General features: G+C 39.1%; 1 protein-coding gene across 1 annotated transcript in view; it reads right to left on the bottom strand.

Annotated features, from left to right (window-relative positions):
- The window catches only part of LOC140140443 (uncharacterized), a 35240-nt gene that overhangs the window by 12869 nt on the left and 377 nt on the right, over window positions 1–21994 (bottom strand). The window contains exons 2-3 of the mRNA XM_072162203.1: window positions 21159–21300; window positions 6233–6439 (exon numbers count right to left, since the gene is read on the bottom strand). Of these exons, the coding sequence (XP_072018304.1) occupies window positions 6233–6350 (118 nt within the window). The 5' untranslated portion in view covers window positions 6351–6439; window positions 21159–21300. The remainder of the gene's footprint in view (window positions 1–6232; window positions 6440–21158; window positions 21301–21994) is intronic.

Raw genomic sequence — 21994 nt, forward strand, 5'->3', positions numbered from 1 at the left:
TTGGTACTTTTGTACCAAAAATATGAAGAAATTATTTCTAAACCGTGTTAAGTCATTAAGCTTCTCATTTTCAAGAACGCTGGTTAACAATAAGCAGACTATTGTCTCATTTCGTAAACAAAAGCCCACAGTATTGTTACCTTGCGTTCGCTTTATAATCGTTCACCCAACTGAAACTATAATACCAGCTCATTGCTCATTGCACAGGTAAAACAGACACAAGTGCAGTGTGTATTTAACCAGAGAAGATCTGATGTAACATAGTTGAGCCGTTTTCATTGAGTGTTATCTTGGTTTAATAGCTTTTAATAGGGTTTAAGTCCTTCAAAGGTCGTGGTGAGTTCTACTGTAGACATGACTGAATCATGATTATTTTTAAGTCAACAACATTCAACAATATGATCACCGTGATAGTATGAGAGTATCAGTACCGTGGGTGTCAGTGATCCTGGCCTGACACAGTAGACAAACAAACAAACAAACACGCCACACACATTACACATGCATGCAAGGTAACATTGACTATACACTAATCAAACAATGGTATTGATCCTGTACAACTGGTCGTGGTTTATTTACAAACGATTCATTTAAAATCCCCATAGTAAACATTAATTTTGGCAAGAGTTTTCTCTCTCTGGAACGAGGATGCATCCACTGGCTCCGCGAAATGAAAAGATCTAACACGATTGGTCAATTTAGCTCCGCGAAGCGAAAAGTAAGCTACGCGTAGCAGCTCCACGTTGTGGCGGTTACGGCCAGCCATATATTGATCATGCGAAAATCGTAAAACATAGAATAGAAACAGTGTGGCAGGCGCTCAAAATCTCAAATTGTATGCTTAGCCTGAGTTGCACGGCCTATCTCGAATAAAATCACCATGCGTAGTTGTTGAAAAACGTGAGGATTCATCGTACTATCACGGCAATTTTTAACACGAAGATAGGGCCTATAGGGATGATGACGGTGTGTAGTATCAAGTTACTATTAAAGTATAAAACTACTGGCCATAGACATGCAATTCCATAACATCACTCCCAATAATTTTAGCCAGGTACCATTGCCCCCCCCACCCCCAAATATTTAACATCTTCCGGAGCCCCTGCATATAATGGCATAATGTCTACCCAGAATTCATTGCTGCAAATTATTTTTGAATTTCACACTTTGTCCGAATGGTCTGCGAAATTTCTGTCTGTTGGTAAGGGTATGGAAGTGGTTGTGTAAGCCTACCCATAATGCAATGTGAAGTGGTTGTTTACCCATAATGCAATTTGTAAAGTTGCTTCAAATCCACGACACTCCGGGAGTATGAAACCGCAAAGGTCATCTGAGGTCAAAGGTCAGGTCAAATTTAAAGTTGCTCCGATCGGGCTGTAACTCGGGGAAAATAATCCCTACAAAACTGCACAGGTCATCCGAGGTCAAAGGTCAGGTCAAATTTGAAGTTGCTCCGATCAGCCTTTAACTCAGGGAAAATGATCCCTGACACTTGGGGAAACCTCAAAGGTCATCCGAGGACAAAGGTCAGGTCAAATTAAAAGCTGCTCCGATTGGGCTGTAACTTGCGGCAAATAATCCCTGACCCTTGGGGAGTATGAATCCGCAAAGGTCATCCCAGATCAAAGGTCAGGTCAAATGTAAGTTGCTCCGATCAACAAACCGATCAATACATCGCTGGATGAACAGCAATAAGTTGAAATTAAATCAATCCAAAACTGAATTCTTTATTGCCGCCTCTCAACATAATATGAACAGATTACAGGACACTGAAATCCACATTGGATCTGACATCATTCGTTCCTCTAACACAGTTAAAAACCTGGGTGTTATTTTTGACTCTACCATGAACATGTCATCTCATATCACATCATTATGTCGCTCTATAAATTTCTCTCTTTGGAACATATCTCGTATAAGAAGATTCATCAACAGGGACACAGCCAGCCATGCCATGCGAGCCCTTGTTCTGTCCAGATTAGACTATGCCAACTCACTCTTAATTGGATGCAACTCTAGCAACATCACCCGCCTTCAGAGATTGCAGAACAGGGCTGCTCGCATAATCTTTCAAGTTGCTCGCCGCCATTCTACAACTCCTCTTCTCGCTAGTCTTCATTGGCTCCCAGTTAAAGATAGAATCGCCTTCAAGACACTTTTGTACATTTTCAAGTCACTTAATGATCAGGCTCCTTCATACCTCACAGACTGCATTACCATATATCAATCAGGTAGACAAGGTCTACGATCTGCTGCAGACACTTCTCGTCTTGTCATCCGTCGGAATCACCGGGTGGTTGGTGGTGGGGCTTTCAGCATTGCTGGTCCCAAACTTTGGAACAACTTGCCATCATCCATACGGTCATGTCTCACTGTCAGCAGTTTCAAGAGCCATCTAAAGACTCATTTGTTCACCTCATAAGATTTTTTGTTGTTGTTTTCCTCTTTTCTTTTTGTGTAAAGTGCTATGTTCATATTCCTTGAATTTGTAATAGCGCTATATAAGTGCTTATTATTATTATAACCTCATCACCAGGGAACAGTTTGGAACATTTTGCAGGAGTCGTGTCAAAGGTCAACTGGGGTCCACCTCTCCCGACTTAATTTGCAGTCAATTAGTAGACTATCACCGCGATGTGGCTCTAGTATATATATAATTATAGAGAATTCTACATACCTGGTTCTGGTGTATATGTCCTAGCGCGGAATCGTATGTGCGCCAAAAGTGTATCCATGATACGTGAGCTGTAAAATAAAAAATTAAACTAACATAAGTATCTGATCAACTATTTAGCTGCGTACATCAAAAATATATGTAGCTACCGTAGAATTCCGTCTAGAAGCATATATGCCTCTAAACGAGGGTTTTTTTAAACGAAAGATATGAAAGGCCAATACCCTTCTCAAAAACATTGCAATAGATTGGTCTTACAAATATACATGTTTGTACAGCCGCCTTTATCAGTAATATAGTTGTTCAAACTCCAAATAACGTTTTTGTTGAGAGTGTCTGCCTCTTGTCTCTTGTGTCAAAAAAAACTCGTTTAGAGGCATGTATATGCTTGTAGACGGAATTTTACGGTATATATTGAAAAACAATGTGAGCTAAATAATAATTTAAGATGTAAAGTTTCTTATAAAAGTTTCTTAAGCATATTTTGTAATATTCATAAAAAATACTTACCTTTTTCAGCAAATACGGCTGCCATTTTTCTATGAGGATTAAAAGTTTTCTAGTTGATACAATGAAGCTAGTTGACGGAATGCAAGTAATACACTTGTAGAGCAAGATCACGCTTATGTAGACCTAAGCTGTAAAAGTCATTATTGACTTCCAATTCAAATCATTCACTCTAAAAGGGTATCAAATAGTGAGCGGATCAAATGGGTAATTGCAAACCTTGACTTTTCTTTAATTCAAAACTTCTATAAGACAATGACATATACCCAGGTGTGTTCGAGTTTCAGATCTTAAATCATTTACATACCTATTTGTTCAATTCTTCCCTTTATCTTAATTCCAACTTCTTTGACATAATCCCAGGTGTTTTGGAGGGCATGCACACACCGTCATCATCCCTATATCTTCGTGTTAAAAATTGCCGTGGTAGTACGATAAATCCTCACGTTTTTCAACAACTACGCATGGTGATTTTGAGCTATTTTGTTCGAGATAGGCCGTGCGACTCAGGCTATGCATACAATTTGAGATTTTGAGAGCCGGCCACACTGTTTCTATTCTATGTTTTACGATTTTCGCATGATCAGTATATGGCTGGCCGTAACCGCCACAACGTGGAGCTGCTACGCGTAGCTTACTTTTCGCTTCGCGGAGCTAAATTGACCAATCATGTTAGATCTTTTCATTACGCGGAGCCAGTTGATGCATCATCGTTCCAGAGAGAGAAAACTCTTGCCAAAATTAATGTTTACTATGTGGATTTTAAATGAATCGAATGTAAATAAACCACAAACAGTTGTACAGGATCAATACCATTGTTTGATTAGTGTATAGTCAATGTTACCTTGCATGCATGTGCCATGTGTGTGGCGTGTTTGTTTGTTTGTCTACTGTGTCAGGCCAGGATCACTGACACCCACGGTACTGATACTGTCATACTATCACGGTGATCATATTGTTGAATGTTGTTGACTTTAAAATAATCATGATGCAGTCATGTCTACAGTAGAATTCACCACGACCTTTGAAGGACTTCAACCCCATTAAAAGCTATTAAACCAAGATAACACTCAATGAAAACAGCCCAACTATGTTACATCAGATCTTCTCTGGTTAAATACACACTGCACTTGTGTCTGTTTTACCTGTGCAATGACCAATGAGCTGGTATTATAGTTTCAGTTGGGTGAATGATTATAAAGCGAACACAAGGTAACAATACTGTCTGGGCTTTTGTTTACGAAATGAGACAATAGTCTGCTTATTGTTAACCAGCGTTCTTGAAAATGAGAAGCATAATGGTTTGCAGACTTAACACGGTTTAGAAATAATTTGTTCATATTTTTTGGTGTTATCTGTCGTTTACATATCCTTCCTAAAACACAAAAGTACCAATATTTCCAAACACCTAAATTAGCTAAAAATTTAAGAAATGTTACAAAACTATATTTTCTAGAATTTCAGAGAATACTTTAAATATTGACTGGTTATTTTTTACACAGTGACGTCATATAGGCAAAGGCATAATACTTCTAACATACACTAGGTCACGCGTCAATGGTGAGCGCACTGAGTATTGTGTATAGGAAAACGGGCAGTACCGTAACTACAGTATGTATGGCCTACTACTAGTATATAAAGTAAATCCGAACTGGTTTGCTGAAGGTCGAATCCCGCAGGCCACGCCGCGCAAGATGTACAAATCAGCTCCCGGCGATACACTGCAGATCGCAGAATTGTGTGCATGGTTTACCACCACTCTGCCTAGCTATATAGTTGTGTACAATACTGTATGAGTTTCTTGTGAGTGCATGTCCATCTTAATAATAAGTCGGTTCGTACTTTTCATAAATTACTTTTTGAATCATAACTATCGTGACCGAGGATATCTTGCAACTACGTGAAGCTCGTCTGGCAAATTCTTAATGACTAAATTCGCTTCACGTAATGAGTAAGTCGTACTTGATTGGTCAGTTTTACCTCCGAGTAATGAAAAACTCTAACATGATTGGTCAATTTGGCTCCACGGAACAAAAAGTCAGCTACGCGTAGCAGCTCCACGTTGTGGCGGTTGCGGCCTACCATATCAGTATCCCATATGATATTTCTATTGTAAGAAAATTTTATTTGTTGTCACGTAAATCACAGGTTTCGTTTAAATGTACTAACTGGAAATTAAATGTACTAATTAGTGAGGACCGGTATTTTGCTGTGGATATGTTTAACTGCAACTTTGATGTAAAACATTTGAAATCCGCTGTAAAAATTTTGATAATATTCAACTCTTTGAGAAAATTATTTTATAAAGGAATGCTGGTAAAACCAGGTGCAATACAATGTACATTATTGACACACTATCACGCTCTTTATCTTCGTCAATAGTAGAATAATCGATTTCAATCGAATTGAATGCATGAGTTTGTAGTTGACTACTGAGCGACCTAAGCGATCGATTGCTAGCCAATCAGATAGAACTCCTTTTCTTGCGTTCAGTGAAATACCACTCGCCTGTCGCTCACTACCACTCGCCCGTCGCTCACCAACGGAGTATTGAATGTATATTTATCGTATAGGACGTCGACGGTGTGGGGCATCTCTACTAATATTTTAAAAAGTTTTCTTAAATAAAAGAATTACTAATATTTTAAAAAGTTTTCTTAAATAAAAGAATTATATTAAATTTATCTTAATTTCAACTTCTTTGACACGATCCCATGTGTTTTAGAGGACATCTCTACTTAAAACAAAAGAATTATATTAACATATGCCATAAACCAAACCTTGACTTTTCTTCAATTCACTCTTCTTTGACACGATCCCAGGTGTTCAGCGACCTTGTCCATGACGCTTTGCGCCTAAAACCATTTCCGGGGGGAAGGGTAAGGGGAGGTCATAGGTCGATTTGTGCCAACGACACCCCTATAGTAGTAATGACTTTGCTTAAAGAGCGCTTAGAAATTGATATATGACTTAATGAGAATACGGGAAGAACTAAATACATCAAAAAGAGACCTTGTTTTAAATGATTATAAATATGATATAATACATTACCTCGGTTATTTACAGAATTTGAAGCCCTAGATGAAACAGTAAATATGTACAATAAGGAAGCAACAAGAGTAGTGACGACCACGCAATAGAAGACTTTCCTTATTTCACGTAACTTCATGATGTAATCGGCCAAGATAAGTCTTTCCCGTCCAAAATTACCCCTTCATTCCAGGAATGCACTTTTCGGTGGTTTTGAGAGACTTTGAGCTATCAAATATATAAACAAGAATAGTCTTTATAAAGGTCATCATCGCTGAGAAGATGTCAATATTATACCTGAAAACACTCCATACTTTCATTTTGGGCAAAATGAAGTCCACTTTTCCAAACAAAATTACTGAAAATCCAGAGCAGGGAGGAGTTTATTCCGTTTATTTTAATTTTTCCACGTTGATCATAGGCCTACTGCTAAAACAGTAAGAGGGGGAGAAGGGTAAAGGAAACACAACATCCAATATAATTCAGATATCCACATAATTCAATTAATTCAAAAGATGGCACAGGTGAGAGTTGGGGAGGGGGAGAGACAGACAGACTAGAAAGAGAAGAAAGCGAGAGGAGAAGCGGCAGGGGTCCTTTTTTTAAATGTCACAGTAATATAGACCATAATGACACCAAATTTGCGTTCGGACCTGATGTAGGCTTATCCTGCCTAGTTAAATGAGGGACACGAGTAAGATTGCCCACTTGAGACGCCAGTGTTGCATATAATTGACTTATCCAACCTTTATTGACAGACATAAGTGTGATTGACAGCACCTATTATTACCTCTTGAAATAAGAAGCATGATGCCCCAAACGTAACAATTAAGTCAACTTACACACCATCCCACTTAATCCCTTGCGTTTTCGTTTCTGAACAATAGAGCTCCCGAAACAGAAAAGATAGAACGACAGAAAGCATAGCAAAATGACCCGTCTCCTCCGCAGCCAATTTGGTTCCGCTTCATCGAAATCAAGCTGGTCACGGAGGAGACTACCCTCCTTCATTCCTTTGTGTTTGTTCATTTGTGTATAGAGAGCCCTTCTTGGAGTCTATAATGACTTACCGTCGTTTTATCTTTTCAGTTTCTGTTTCCGTATCCGTAATAGTTTTTGTAAGTCATTGTTATTCTGAAGTGGTAGTCTCCCAGGTATGACCAATCTTTTATTCCAGCCTTTTGTTAGTTACTGAAAATTTGAAGCTCGTGAATTTAAGTTTTCGTTTTGGTAAGTTATATTGATTTTTTACTTAAAACCTTGAGATGTGCGGTTGGGTGCCAATCTAGACAAAAGAAGAGTCTAAATTTTACGGTCCTAAATTCGCGGTAAATTGTACGGCTTCAATTGACTTGTGTTTGGTGTATATGCACTTACGCCTAGACGTAAGTGGCTCGTAAAAAAAGTCTTGCATTGAAATATATACTAACCATGTTGCCAAGTTATAAGCAAAAGTCTTTCACATTGGCGATGAAACGAGCGTCTAAAATTTGGTAATCATGTTTTATATTGAAATGCAATACAAAAGAATTTGCATTGGAGCAAAGATAATGTATTCTATTCATAGCAAGCTAATCTGATAATTGGTTGGGCCTATATGCAAGACTCGGGTTTATTTTAAATGTTTATTTTTGCAGAGCTTATTTTCAGTCATGGATCATACTGATAAATTTCATGAGGGTGAGGGAGGGAGGGAGGGAGATACTTAAGTTGAGACTGAACAAGCGAGAGTGGGAGGGGGTGAGGAAGAAAGCGAGGAGAGGGAGAGACGGAAAGACTAGAAAGAGAAGAACTCGAGAGGAGAGAGTAGGGAACGGGGGACGGGGAGGGAGTGGGGAGACTGATCATGGGGGGGGCAGGAGGAAGCAAAATAGGAGATAGACATTGATACGAGGGAAGGGCGACACTGTGGCCCTGCACAAGTGCATTGGGGTGCGATATGCTCATAAGCGGGCCTTTTGTGATTTTAGAGCTTATTTTCAACGTTTTTACAGAAAAAAGTGGACTTTGTCATTCGGATTGGCATGCATCAAAGACGAGAGGGCGCTAGGCCATTAAAAACAGCGGTGTTGTCTCTCCCGCTTTTATTGACATAAGCAACTGCCTCTTTTGAAATAAGCTGATTGGTACTTCAAAGTTAACAATGAAGTCATGTTACAGTAAACTTACTAAATCCCTTGCGTTTTCGTATCTGAACAATAGACTTACGGAAACTGAAAAGATAAAACGAGCCTTAATAGGCTACGCTCTCAGCTAGAGTCCGACGCTGCATTGTACTAGAAATACCTTTTCTTTGAAATCGCTATAGAGCCAACCATTGCCAACCGGGAACACGTAATCGTTTTGAAAATATAGCATTAAAATTAGTATCACCCTTGTGGCCCCCGTGCAGTGGAAAACCTTAATTCTTTCATTAAAAAGAAATGAAAATTTAAAAAAACACGGATCTACCTGTGCACCTATAAAATGGGCACATAATTTGTCTTAAATATGAATGGATTTCTTAAAAGAAACATACGAGATATGATGAACATTGACCTGATGCCATGATAGTATACAAATATTAACTGTCTATGAGTGTGATGGTCGAAATATAATCACGAGGTGAAAGATGAATGGAACAATACATCTTGATTATATTTCGACCATTACACGAATTTAAGACAGTTAATATTTGTTTTATATCACTCATGCATAAATTCTATTACTAAAATACTATTTCAGGTAGGAAATACATTTTTTTCATCAACATAACACCATGTTTTACCGTGATATACTTCACAATTTGGGGTCCACCCCATAACTAAATCGGCGAGTCCAAGAGTCAGCGCACGGCTTGGCGCAGGCGCACTACGGCAGAGCACATGATGGTAAAGACTATCACACGGAGAAGGTGATAGTAAAAATGATAAATGGTAATCAACCAATGAACTGTCTAGAATTTATGTATAAGTGATATAATAGGATCTATTAGTCGTTTTATATCTCGTATATACCGTGTTGTCATAATACCAATATTTGTCATAATATATAACGTGTAATATATGTAGTATTGTAAATATGCAGTTCATATGCACAAACGAATACTGATCTTTATGATATTTAGGTTTGTGTACATCACATTTTTTTTTTTAACAGAAGATACTTTATTGTTATGTTAACTCACTTTTCACATTCAAACAATGTGAGTGATTCTTGACCTCTGGGTCCTATTTTATGAAACTTTGGAACTTCTTAGTTCTTAGGTGACTGAGTTCCTAACATTTGTCTTAACTTCTTGTCCACCATGCACATTATTTTCTAAACTTAAGGTGTGTGGTACGATCGATAATGGGACCCTGTCCCCACACTGACCTCAAAGATGTCAAAAATCAAGTTTTGATACTATTATAGATAGCCCCTACTTGTCTCCTGCTCCTCCTAAGATTTTACACCCAAAATCCCTGTACCTTTGAAAAAGTGTGCAAAAATCTGTCAAAGATAATTATAAGCATTTTCTTTAATGGTTTTCTCACAATTTGTTCAAATGTACAATGACTTTTGAGCATAAAAATTAGGAGCTTGAGAAAAATAGGAGCTTTATGATTAGTGCCAAAAGTTTTTAATGTGTGTCTCTTGTGTGAATAGACCTGGCAGTGTATCAGAATTCAGAATGGGGGAAGGGCACTTTTTACAGGTGGAATGATCTGGAATCACATAACATGTCACATAGGAGGTCATACGTGTTGACCTTCATGTATTGTATTTGTTCATCTGTGTATGGAGAGGAGAAACGCCATTAAAACTCCATCAGTATTAGGGCGTAGTTCAGTGAACTCACCGGATTGCTATTCCAAGTACTTTGATAATACAGATAATATGTATTAATGGGTCGAGGCGATTGCATTGAAAACACTAATAAATTATTCATAACAGTTACGTAATCAATCGATAGTGCGGACACATTTCATTTGCAAACCACCAAAATTCGTGATCTTTTAGCGTTGGAAAAGAAACCACGTGAATAGAGTGCCCTCTCAAGAATATCTACTCTCTGCCAGGGGCATGTTTCATAGGATTTGCGTTGCTAATAGAACAACCGTGAATTTAGTGTCACCCCCTTGGTAAGGCTTTGCACCCCCCCTATTGACTTGTAATGAGTACCGCAGGTTAGTTTGCGAAGCTCCCCTCGTCGGGTAGTATCCCGGGGGTTCTTGTCTAGTAGCTAATTTGCATGGACCGTTGAGCGTTTTGGGGTTGGGTAAGGGTAAAGACAGATCCCCTTCTAAAAACTAATGGCAAGTTTATACATGTACTGAGTAGGCCTATACATTCAACGAAACGGTTACTTTTTATTTATGAATATTTACAATATTTCGTTATGCTAATTAAAATTTAATTTGCATAAATTTAACTGGGCACCCGTGGTGTTATATGAATTACTGTTATACGGGCTGCAGGAGCCCTCTATAATATTCTCTTGTCATGTAACATTTGCATTTAAATCGAACTGTAAATGCATTTGTTCCGTAATTATTTCACAGACTAGTAACCAACTCAGATCAGGAGGGTGAAAGTGCATAGGAACAATGCCGGAAACTACGTCACGCTATTGTTCGACCTAGGCTACATCATTTTTAACGCATGCGTGTTCGTCAATACAGCTTTAGTCTCCTCCACCTTCCCAACACGGTACGTGGTGTGTCTGGAATCACACTGACGGCGGAGGAGAATACTAGCTGGTCAGACAGTTTAATTTTATCAAGCATATAATATCTGAACAATCACCGTCATTTGATCGATTTACTACAGAATATATTTTATATTCAAAATATAATTTTAATATTGTAAACCTGTTAACTGATATATTTGGAAATGACGTATATTTTGCCTGGAAACAAGCATGACATCTACAACAATGATTTACCCTTCCCCTCTCCCCATCAATCAATGTTGGAACACATTGGGAAACCGCTGAAGACATTGGTATTTCTCAACATTGAACGGGGGAGAGGGGGTGAGAGTTTTCCGTTATTCACACGCAAGCGTTCCAAGACATATTTCGTTGATTGTCTCTACCGAATGCAAAATATTTCATATAAATTTCGTTTTTGTGTCATAACTCAAAAACGGAATGTCGTATGAGCTTCATATTGCACACGATTTGAGAGTGGATATTGGGCTTTAGAATCATAACAAAATTGTTGAATAAGAAATTGGTTTATTTAGGGAGTGGTCACTGAAACCATCCCCTATGCTAAACTACACACGTTTCGTAATTATGGCTCTAAACTGCTCTAAAATGTCGTATTGCGTTCTGTACCCTTTATAATATAACCTTGCGTTTGCTGAGTATAGGCCTATCCGAACGAATCAGAAAGATTATGATGTAACAATTTGAAACAACTCATTTCTGAATATTATTTATAATAAAATACGCTTTTGCGGTGAGAAAAAAAAGAAAACAACAATTAAATACACTTAAAGAAAAATCGACGACCACGGGGACTCGAACCATTAACATCAATCAATAGTCAAAAGATTATCAGTCGAAGGTCTAAGTCGTTGCGCCACGCTGTCATTTCGCAATCGAAGTAACCAGTTTTGGTCTTTTATAGTAGTCAAGTATCGTGGAAAGTGTAAACCTGTATAGTGGAAATGGCAAAGTGCATCAGTTTACCATAATGACAAAATGGTCCAAAATCGACATTTTATGGTTTTTAGGCCGCATCTCATGAAGCGTGACGTTCGTTTACCTTAGCTATACCAATTGAGAATCTTTGAATACAAAAGGAATGACAAATTGATCGCATTTATGACATTTGTTAACAGTTTGCCATTTTGAATTGAAATAAATATCTATAGAGGAATCCAAATTCACGCATTACTACACCTGACTAGCAGCCTTTAGTTGGGTCCCCGTCGGCTACAATGCATCCAAAATGTGAAATGATTCGGCCTTGGCGGAAATTTTAAACTGCATTCCATCACCCGTTTTACACCTTTCGCGAAAACACAGGTAGACAAAAGAATGATTACAACACAATACAGTTCCAACAGTTGTGCAAATAAAAGCCGCCTTACACCTAGGGTCCTTTCATCTTTTCTGTTTCGGTTTCCGGTTTCGGTTTCGGATCTCATTGTTATTTTGAAGTGTTAGCATGGTACGTGTGAACAATCCTTTTATTCTAGTCTTTTGTTGACTACAGAAAAGTTGAACGAAGATAACTTCTGTTTCGGTTTCGGGAGTTATGTTAATTTCTGACATGAAAAAAGTGAGATGAGAGGGTTGATGCTAATCTAGACAAAAGAAGTGTCTAAATTTTACGGTCGTAAATTCGCGATAAATTGTACGGCTTCAATTGACTTGCGTTGGGTGTATAGGTACTCCAGCGTAAGCGGGAGTAGATTGTGAAAATAGCCCAGCGTAGAAATATACATTAACATGATTGATATAAATTAATCCATAATAATCAGTGTTGCCAAGAATTACGTATACTTGTTCGGCGTGCAATCGCGCAAAAATCGGTCATATTATGTAGCGATTAAACGGGGAATTATTTTCGTCCCAAATACACCTTAAAACTTGGTAATATGCAACACCAGAGAAGTGCGTTGAAGTGAAACTAAAAGGATTTCTTTCATTGGAATTGGTAATCTGATAATTGCTTCAGGCAAAATTGCCAGACTCAAATCTATTTTAAATGTATAATATTTGAGAGAGTGGGGATGATCTGGTGGAGGAGAGGAGAGGAGATCGAGAGAAGAGAGGGGGAGATGAGAGGAGAGGAGAGGAGTGGAGAGGAGATCGAGAGAAGAGAGGGGACGAACAGCACCTATTATTACCTCTTCAAATGAGAAGCATGATGCCCCCTGGGGATCACTGCATACCAAAGTGGTATGCATGCTCGTCCCAGCACCTCAAAAATGGACCCTAAATGGCGTAATCAGTGTGGAAAGATTTCACCCCTTATTGGCGTAAGACTCTGTAAATCTTACCCTAAAATATGGCATATAATTCGGCGTAAGAAACTAAAATGGACCCCTAAATGGCGTAAATTCTAAAACAAACCCACTGAAGTTGAAAAATATACCCTAAACGTCGAAACTTTACCTGAAAAGCACCCTTTTTTCTAAAAACGGCGACGCCGCCACAAGGCCAAAAATCAACCCTTTTTCGCCGTTTTTGGGGACGAGCATGCATACCACTTTGGTATGTGGTGACCCCCCGGGATGCCCCAAACGTAACAATGAAGTCAACTTACACACCATCCTACTTAATCCCTTCCGTTTTCGTTTCTGAACAATAGAGCTCCCGAAACAGAAAAGATGAAACGAGGGCTAGAAAAGGTCGAAGAGCAGAAGAGGGTTAATAGAATAATACAATAGAGATAATTCCGCAGGTAATCCCGTCGCATCTATTCATAGATGTACAAATGGATGAACAAAAGGACTATGTATGAATAAATGCGACAGGATTACCTCTATTGTATATATTATTCTATTAACCCTCCTCGTCTTTGCATCTTCTCTACGAGTTAGGCGGCTTTTATTTGCACAATCGGGTGCTCAAAACACCAGGTTGGTGCTAGCGGGAAACCAAAGATGGCCGACCAAATCCTGACCATGACTTGGCTCGTTGGATTCGTCTATACGTATATATTAATATCAATGCAGGGTAAACTGCTCAGTATGCACGTTATTCAATGTAGCAGTTTACCATTATGGGTTTACACTTTACACCCTTTGACTATTCGTGTTTTAATTGCGTGAATCATTGCTAAATTATGCATTCATTATTTTCTATGCTTCTTTTTTCTTTCTTTGTATTAAAAATAACTAAAGAAAGAAAGAAAGAAAGAAAGAAAGAAAGAAAGAAAGAAAGAAAGAAAGAAAGAAAGAAAGAAAGAAAGAAAGAAAGAAAGAAAGAAAGAAAGAAAGAAAGAAAGAAAGAAAGAAAGAAAGAAAGAAAGAAAGAAAGAAAGAAAAGAAAAGAAAGAAAGAAAGAAAAAAGAAAAAGGAAAAAGAAAGAAAGAAGGAAAGAAAAATGAATGAATGAATGAATGAATGAATGAATGAATGAATGAATGAATGAATGAATGAATGAACGAAAGACATTTGAAATAAATAAAAACATGAACGTGGAAAAGGATTGAAGTGACCGCTTATAGGTTCAAATTGCAAGCAGCTTAATCACGAAGCTCACGTGGCTAGGTGGTTAAGGCATAGGTCTTGTAAAAATGAGGTCCTGGGTTCGATTCCCAGGCGGTATTACTTTTTCTGTTTCATTTATTATTTGCGACGGTGAACCCGGTGAAAATATTTGTTTATCATAAATACATGAAGTATACATTTTTGATTTATTTTTTCTGTCTTTATACCCGCATGCGAAGCATGAACGGGTATATTGCCATTCTATGGTTTCTTATCTATGCCCGTTATCTATGCCCGTGTATGCCCGTGTAACGGGGCATAGATATTGTATTTGTTGTGTTTAGTCTTCGGCTTCTCCTTCTTCTTCTCCTTCTCAAGATCAGTCCTTTGCACCCCTCTAGCTCAGGAACTAAAGTAGCCCCTGGGCCCATACTTGGTACAATGATGGCCCATGACCCCTAGATACATCCTAGGGTACCCCCGACCCCAAAGGTCAAAGGTCATGGGCTACAGGGGGCAATATGTGTAAAATTTCAAACAGCTCTAGCTCAACTACTATAGCGCCCTCAGGGTTCATACTTGGTACAATGATGGCCTATGACCCTAGAAGTATGCTATGCTAGCCGCAACCCCAGAGGTCAAAGTTCATATGCTTTTAAAAGCAAAATAGGTACGACCGGTTAACACAGTGTATCGCAATAGGTAGCATTTTGGTAGCTACCTGTATTTGCAATGATGAAGGCTTCAAATATACGTCAAGACGTACAATGGGGTTAAGAGGTTAACCGCTTAAAGGGACACAATGTTTTGGGATTAAAGGGGTATTCTCCAGTCTGGTGGTGTTTCAGAGAGAGTGATGGTCTGATGGAGTATAAGAGAGAGTGATGGCTTGGTGGGGTATTAGAGAGAGTTTGGGCCAGCCTGGTGGTGTTTTAGAGCGAGAGAGTGTCTGGTGGATTATAAGAGAGAGTGAGGGTCTGGTGAGGTATTAGAGAGAGTGTGCGCCAATCTGGGGGTATTTTAGAGCTAGTGAGTGTCTGGTGGAGTATAAGAGCGAGTGATGGCTGGGTGGGGTATTAGAGAGTTGGGGTCAGCCTGGTGGTGTTTTAGAGCGAGTGAGTGTCTGGTGGAGTATAAGAGAGAGTGAAGGCTTGGTGGGGTATTAGAGAGAGTATGGGTCAGCCTGTTGGTGTTTTAGAGCGAGTGAGTGTCTGGTGGAGTATAAGAGAGAGTGAAAGCTTGGTGGGGTATTAAAGAGAGTATGGGTCAGCCTGTTGGTGTTTTAGAGCGAGTGAGTGTCTGGTGGAGTATAAGAGAGAGTGATGGCTGGGTGGGGTATTAGAGAGAGTTTGGGTCAGCCTGGTGGTGTTTTAGAGCGAGTGAGTGTCTGGTGGCGTATAAGAGAGTGAGGGTCTGGTGGGGTATTAGAAAGAGTGTGTGCCAGTCTGGTGGTGTTTTAGAGCTAGTGAGTGTCTGGTGGAGTATAAGAGAGAGATGGCTTGGTGGGGTATTATAGAGAGTTTGGGTCAGCCTGGTGGTGTTTTAGAGCGAGTGAGTGTCTGGTGGCGTATAAGAGAGAGGGTCTGGTGGGGTATTAGAGAGAATGTGGTCCAGTCTGGTGGTGTTTTAGAGAGATTGATGGTCTGATGAGGTATAAGAGAGAGTGAAGGCTTCGTAGGGTATTAGAGAGAGTATGGGTCAGCCTGGTGGTGTTTTAGAGAGAGTGAGTGTATAGTGGAGTATAAGAGAGAGTGAAGGCTTAGTGGGGTATTAGAGAGAGTATGGGTCAGCCTGTTGGTGTTTTAGAGCGTGTGAGTGTCTGGTGGAGTATAAGAGAGAGTGGGAGTCTGGTGGGGCATTAGAGAGAGTTTGGGTCAGCCTGATGGTGTTTTAGAGCGAGTGAGTGTCTGGTGGAGTATAAGAGAGAGTGAGGGTCTGGTGGGGTATTAGAGAGAGTGTGGTCCAGTCTGGTGGTGTTTTAGAGCGAGTGAGTGTCTGGTGGAGTATAAGAGATTGATGGTCTGGTGGGGTGTTAGAGAGAGTGTGGGCCACGGGCATAGATATTCGTGTTTGGTCAAACACAACTGTGGTTTCTAGTTCTCCTTCTCCTTCTCCTCCTCCATCAAACACAACATTCTGTCAAGGCTAGCGCTAAAACTACAAGGGCCACAGGGCCCATATGTGGTACACTTATGGGCCCTACCCCATAGATTTATCCTTTGCCCATCTTGGCCCCAGAGGTCAAAGGTCACGGGCCCCAGGGGCCCAAATGTAAAAATACAAAGCATGCCGTTTCTCATCAAATGAAGCAGCCTCATGGCCCTGAGTTGGTACACTGATAGCCCCAGGGGTACTCTATATATACAAGTATACATGAGCCCCATATGTCATATATTATGGGCCCCAGGGCCCCAAATGTTAAAAAAAAAAAAGGGCAACAGATTGACAAGGCTAGTGCTAAAACTATAAGGGCCCCAGGGCCCATATGTGATACACTTATGGGCCCTACCCCGTAGATTTATCCTTTGCACATCTTGGCACCAGAGGTCAAAGGTCACGGGCCCCAGGGGCCCAAATGTAAAAATACCAAGCATGCTGTTTCTCATCAAATGAAGCAGCCTCAGGGCCCTGAGTTGGTACACTGATAGCTCCAGGGGTACTCTATATATACAAGTATACATGAGTCCCATATGTCATATATTATGGGCCCCAGGGTCCCAAATGTTAAAAGAAGGGGCAACAGATTAACAAGGCCAGCTATAAAACTACAAGGGCACTAGGGCTCATATGTGGCACATGTATGGGCCCTAAGTTGTAATGTGTCTTCTGCCCATTTTGGCCCCAGATGTTTAAGACTAGGGGCCCCAGAGGCCCAAATGTTAAAACAAAGGGCCGGTCGTTTCTCAGCAAATAAAGTAGCTACAGGGTTTAGATTTGGTACACTAATAGGTCTTCAGCATTATATTGTTATACGTATATATGAACCCCATGTGTCACATAATATGGGCCCCAGGGCCCCAAACTCTAAAACATAGGGCCAGCCGTTACTCAGTAAAGAAAGCAGCTACAATGCCCAGCTTGAGTCTGCTGATAGCACTTGAGAATTATATTTCAACATATGCACATGAGCCCCATAAGTCAAATATTATGGGCCCAGGGGCCCCAAATGTTAAAGCAAAGGCCCGGCCGTTTTTCATCAAATAAAGCTGCTTCAGAGCTCATAGTTTGTACACAGACTGCACCTGAGAATTATATTGTTTTATGTACATATGAGCCCCATATGTCACATAGTATGGGCCCAGGGCCCCAAACGCTAAAACATAGGGCCAGCCGTTACTCAGGAAATAAAGCAGCTACAGTGCCCAGCTTGAGTCTACTGATAGCACTTGAGAATTATACTTCAACATGTGTACAGCCTCATAAGTCAAATATTATGGGCCAGGGCCCCAAATGTTAAAAAAGGGCCGTCCGTTTATCATCAAATAAAGCAGCTTCAGTGCTCGGAGTTTGTACACAGATTGCACCTGCGAATTATATTGTTAATAACACCCACCCCACCCCATTCACAGACAATAGCGTAATTATAATAATATAGATGACAGAAACGTTAAGGCTGTACCAGTTAAATTACATACCCATTGGCTGTTCTATTTAATTTACATACTCCCTCTGAAATGGCCACAAAATAGGCTGCTCTATTTAATTTACATACTCCCTCTGAAATGACTGTTCCATTTAATTTACATACTCCCTCTGGAATAGCTTTCCCCTAATCAAATTGCATATTGTGAATTTCAATAGCGTATTAGGCCTATAATAATTATAGATGATGATAATTGGAAATACCATGTGTGAAGCGTTAAGGCTGTTCCATTCAATTTACATACCTTTGGCTGTTCCATTTAATTTACATACTCCCTCTGAAATGATCCCAAAATAGCTGTTCTATTTAATTTACATACTCCCTCTGAAATGGCTGTTCGATTTAATTTACATACTCCCTCTGGAATAGCTTTCCCTAATCAAATTGCATATTGTGAATTTCAATCTATCAAATTGCATAGCTTCACTGTGAATTAGAGACTGACAATAAGTCCTCAGCAAATAAGGACTGTAAGTTTGTGTAAACCGATAACATGCGGGTATAGCCGTATTTGTGTACAAATATATAGCCTTCTAGTTCTTTCTTCCTTTCTTTCTCTATGTTTGATTAATTAATTTAATTATTTCTTTCTTTCCTTCCCAAAAGCCCCCAAATGAAATACTTTCCGATTTAAATGTGATCTTATAATAGTTCTACAAACTCCTCCACCCTACCCCACATACATCCCACGCCCAACACCTCGCACGCACACACCCCCCACATTATACACACACCCCATACACAAAAATGTGAAGCACAAATCTGCTGAAGATAGTTGTTACATCATGTCAAAAACAAGTTAATGCGATCTACTGAAGATAGTCGTAGTTTATTATTTACTTCCTTACAATCTTAACGTACATGCGGTTTTAGTATCTAATTAAAACTCATTTTTCTGTTTTCTAACGCTCGTTCACCTATCTGACAAGTGCTATGAAGGTGAACTTTAAATATTAATTTTAAAAATAAATTAAACAACTCGGAATCATGCAGCTTAGAGCCGTGATACGATTTCTCGGTTTTGAGATATAGCATAAAAAATTCATTAAATGCGTGTATGTTAGGGTATGGGGTGTTTCAGTGTCCACTCCCTGAACCAACCAATTTCTTTATCAACAATTGTATTATGATTCCTAAGTACATGGTCTGCTTCCAAATCCTGTGCAATATGAAGCTCATACAACATTCTGTTTTTGAGTTATAGGACAAAGACGACATTTTAGAGCATTTTCAAGCTATAATTGCGAAATGTGTGTATTTTAGCATAGGGGGTGATTAAAGTGACCACTTCCTAAATAAACCAATTTCTTTATCAACAATTTTGTTATGATTCCAAAGCATATAATCCACTCTCAAATCGTGTGTAATGTGAAGCTCATACGACATTCCGTTTTTGAGTTATGAGACAAAAACGAAATTTAGATGAAATATTTTGCATTCGGCAGAGACAATCTACGAAAAAAGTCCTTGGAACGCTTGGTACACTCTGCCGAAATCCCGTGCAGATTTTTATATGATCATGGAAATGACGTATATTTTGCCTGGAAACAAGCATGACATCTACAACAATGATTTACCCTTCCCCTCTCCCCATCAATCAATGTTGGAACACATTGGGAAACCGCTGAAGACATTGGTATTTCTCAACATTGAACGGGGGAGAGGGGGTGAGAGTTTTCCGTTATTCACACGCAAGCGTTCCAAGACATATTTCGTTGATTGTAGCTACCTCCATATAAGGTATTAATGGTCGAGGCAAGGCAACGAACCTTGAACAAAAGAAATACAATGGATAATCTATGAATATTAAAGGGCTAGACGTATATGATAAGGATAATGAACTGAGTGCAATGCATTCGTCAAGATAATCGCACGCGCCGTGGAGTTATTGCATTTAGCTTGAGAGCCGATAGGCTCGAAAGCTAAATGCAATAACTCCATGGCAAGTGCAATTATCTTGACGAATGCATTTGCACGAGTACATTATCCGTCATACACTTTGAGTGTAGGCCTATTAAAACAATAGGCAATATTAATTGCTGCATTCATTATATTAGTTTTAATATTAGGGAAAATATCTTACATTTTAAAAACACCGTCAGGACATTGACCAGCTACGTAGCATTTAACTGGTAAAGAAAATCAATCCCTGTAATCAATGGTATCGATTGCGCCATACGTCATACTTAGGTAACTTATTCACGCATTGACTTGACTTTATGTTGTGATCATTTAATATCGTGGTTTCGAACACAGAGAGCACTGAACCAGTTGGAAACGATCGATTTAGATGTCAGACTAGTACTACGGTGAATATCAACTGGACTTTATGGAATTTGAACTACTTATATTAAAACACACGACATTGGGATTTAACAATTTGTTCAGTATTATCATAGGCCTTCAAACACATGTGTTTGAAGGCCTATGGTATTATAAAGCATGATCATGATATTATGCGCTAGTGTGTGTTTCCCGGGCCCGGCTTTGTTATTTTAGATATAGGCCTACATGTATTTCATTTGTAAAATGCTGAATATTTTGCAATGGTGTCATCTTGTATAATTATGATCCACCTGTTTTTGGCCCTTTTTAATTAATAGAAGCTCGATTATTCTCATTTGATGTTTGATTTATTTGAGGTCATTAATCATAATTTATGACAATGATATTTGCAAGGGTGCAACTCTACTAGTCTTATTACAAGACTGCCCTATCCCAACCCTAAACCCTAATCCTAAACTCCGTAAACGAGGACTGGACTCAAGTCTAGCGAGTTGCACCTTATTCGGTAATTGTACACTATTATAGAACACCGTTTGTAACTATACCATTTTAACACCACAGAATGTATATTCGTACTTTTTGTTGGTATATATATCGAACAGACAATTATATAGTTATGTGATCTCTGTGTCTAAAGCGCCACCTAACTCTACTTTATGGTTATGTGAAAGTAGTATTTCTAGTATTTGAGCGTGCACGTATTATCTAGAATCTATTGTTTAGCGTGCAGGTTTTAGATAATGCATTGTTTAGCGTGCAGGTTTATATAATTTGGGCTGTGAAGGGTAGTTCGCGAAAATAATGCACGGGAGAAGAATACATAACGATGAATAGAAACGGGCACTAGAAGTGTATTTACAGATAGTCATACTCACAAAAACTTACCAAGCTATAATAATGTACTAGGCCTACATATAAAAAGATGACAAGCTGCGTAGGCCTATATCGAAAATTCGAAAGTCGTAGTTGTTGAGCATATCTAGTTCTATATCTCCGCAATAAGCTACGGCCATGGAAATTATTAGGCCTATACCAGAGAGTTGATATTCTTGAGAGGGCACTCTATTCACGTGGTTTCTTTTCCAACGCTAAAAGATCACGAATTTTGGTGGTTTGCAAATGAAAAGTGTCCGCACTATCGATTGATTACGTAACTGTTATGAATAATTTATTAGGTTTTTCAATGCAATCGCCTCGACCCATTAATACATATTATCTGTATTATCAAAGTACTTGGAATAGCAATCCGGCGAGTTCACTGAACTACGCCCTAATACTGATGGAGTTTTAATGGCGTTTAATGGCGCTAATCCTCTCCATACACATGAACAAATACAATAGATGAAGGTCAACACGTATGACCTCCTATGTGACATGTTATATGTGATGTACAAAAACCTGAATATCATAAAGATCAGTATTCGTTTGTGCATATGCCACTGCACATTTACGTTGCTAAATATTACTCATTATATATAATGACAAATATTGGTATTATGACAATACGGTATATACATTGTATATAAAACGACTAATAGATCCTACTATCATGGCGTCAGGTCAATGTTCATCATACCCCGTATGTTTCTTAAAATTCATTCATATTTGAGACAAATTGCTGTGCCAATTTTATTGGTGCACAGTAGATGCGTGTTTTGTTTTTATTTTCATTTCCTTTTAATGAAAGAATTAAGGTTTTCCACTGCACGGGGGCCACAAGG

This window comes from Amphiura filiformis, chromosome 19 (assembly GCF_039555335.1).
Source record: "Amphiura filiformis chromosome 19, Afil_fr2py, whole genome shotgun sequence".
NCBI lineage: Eukaryota > Metazoa > Echinodermata > Ophiuroidea > Amphilepidida > Amphiuridae > Amphiura > Amphiura filiformis.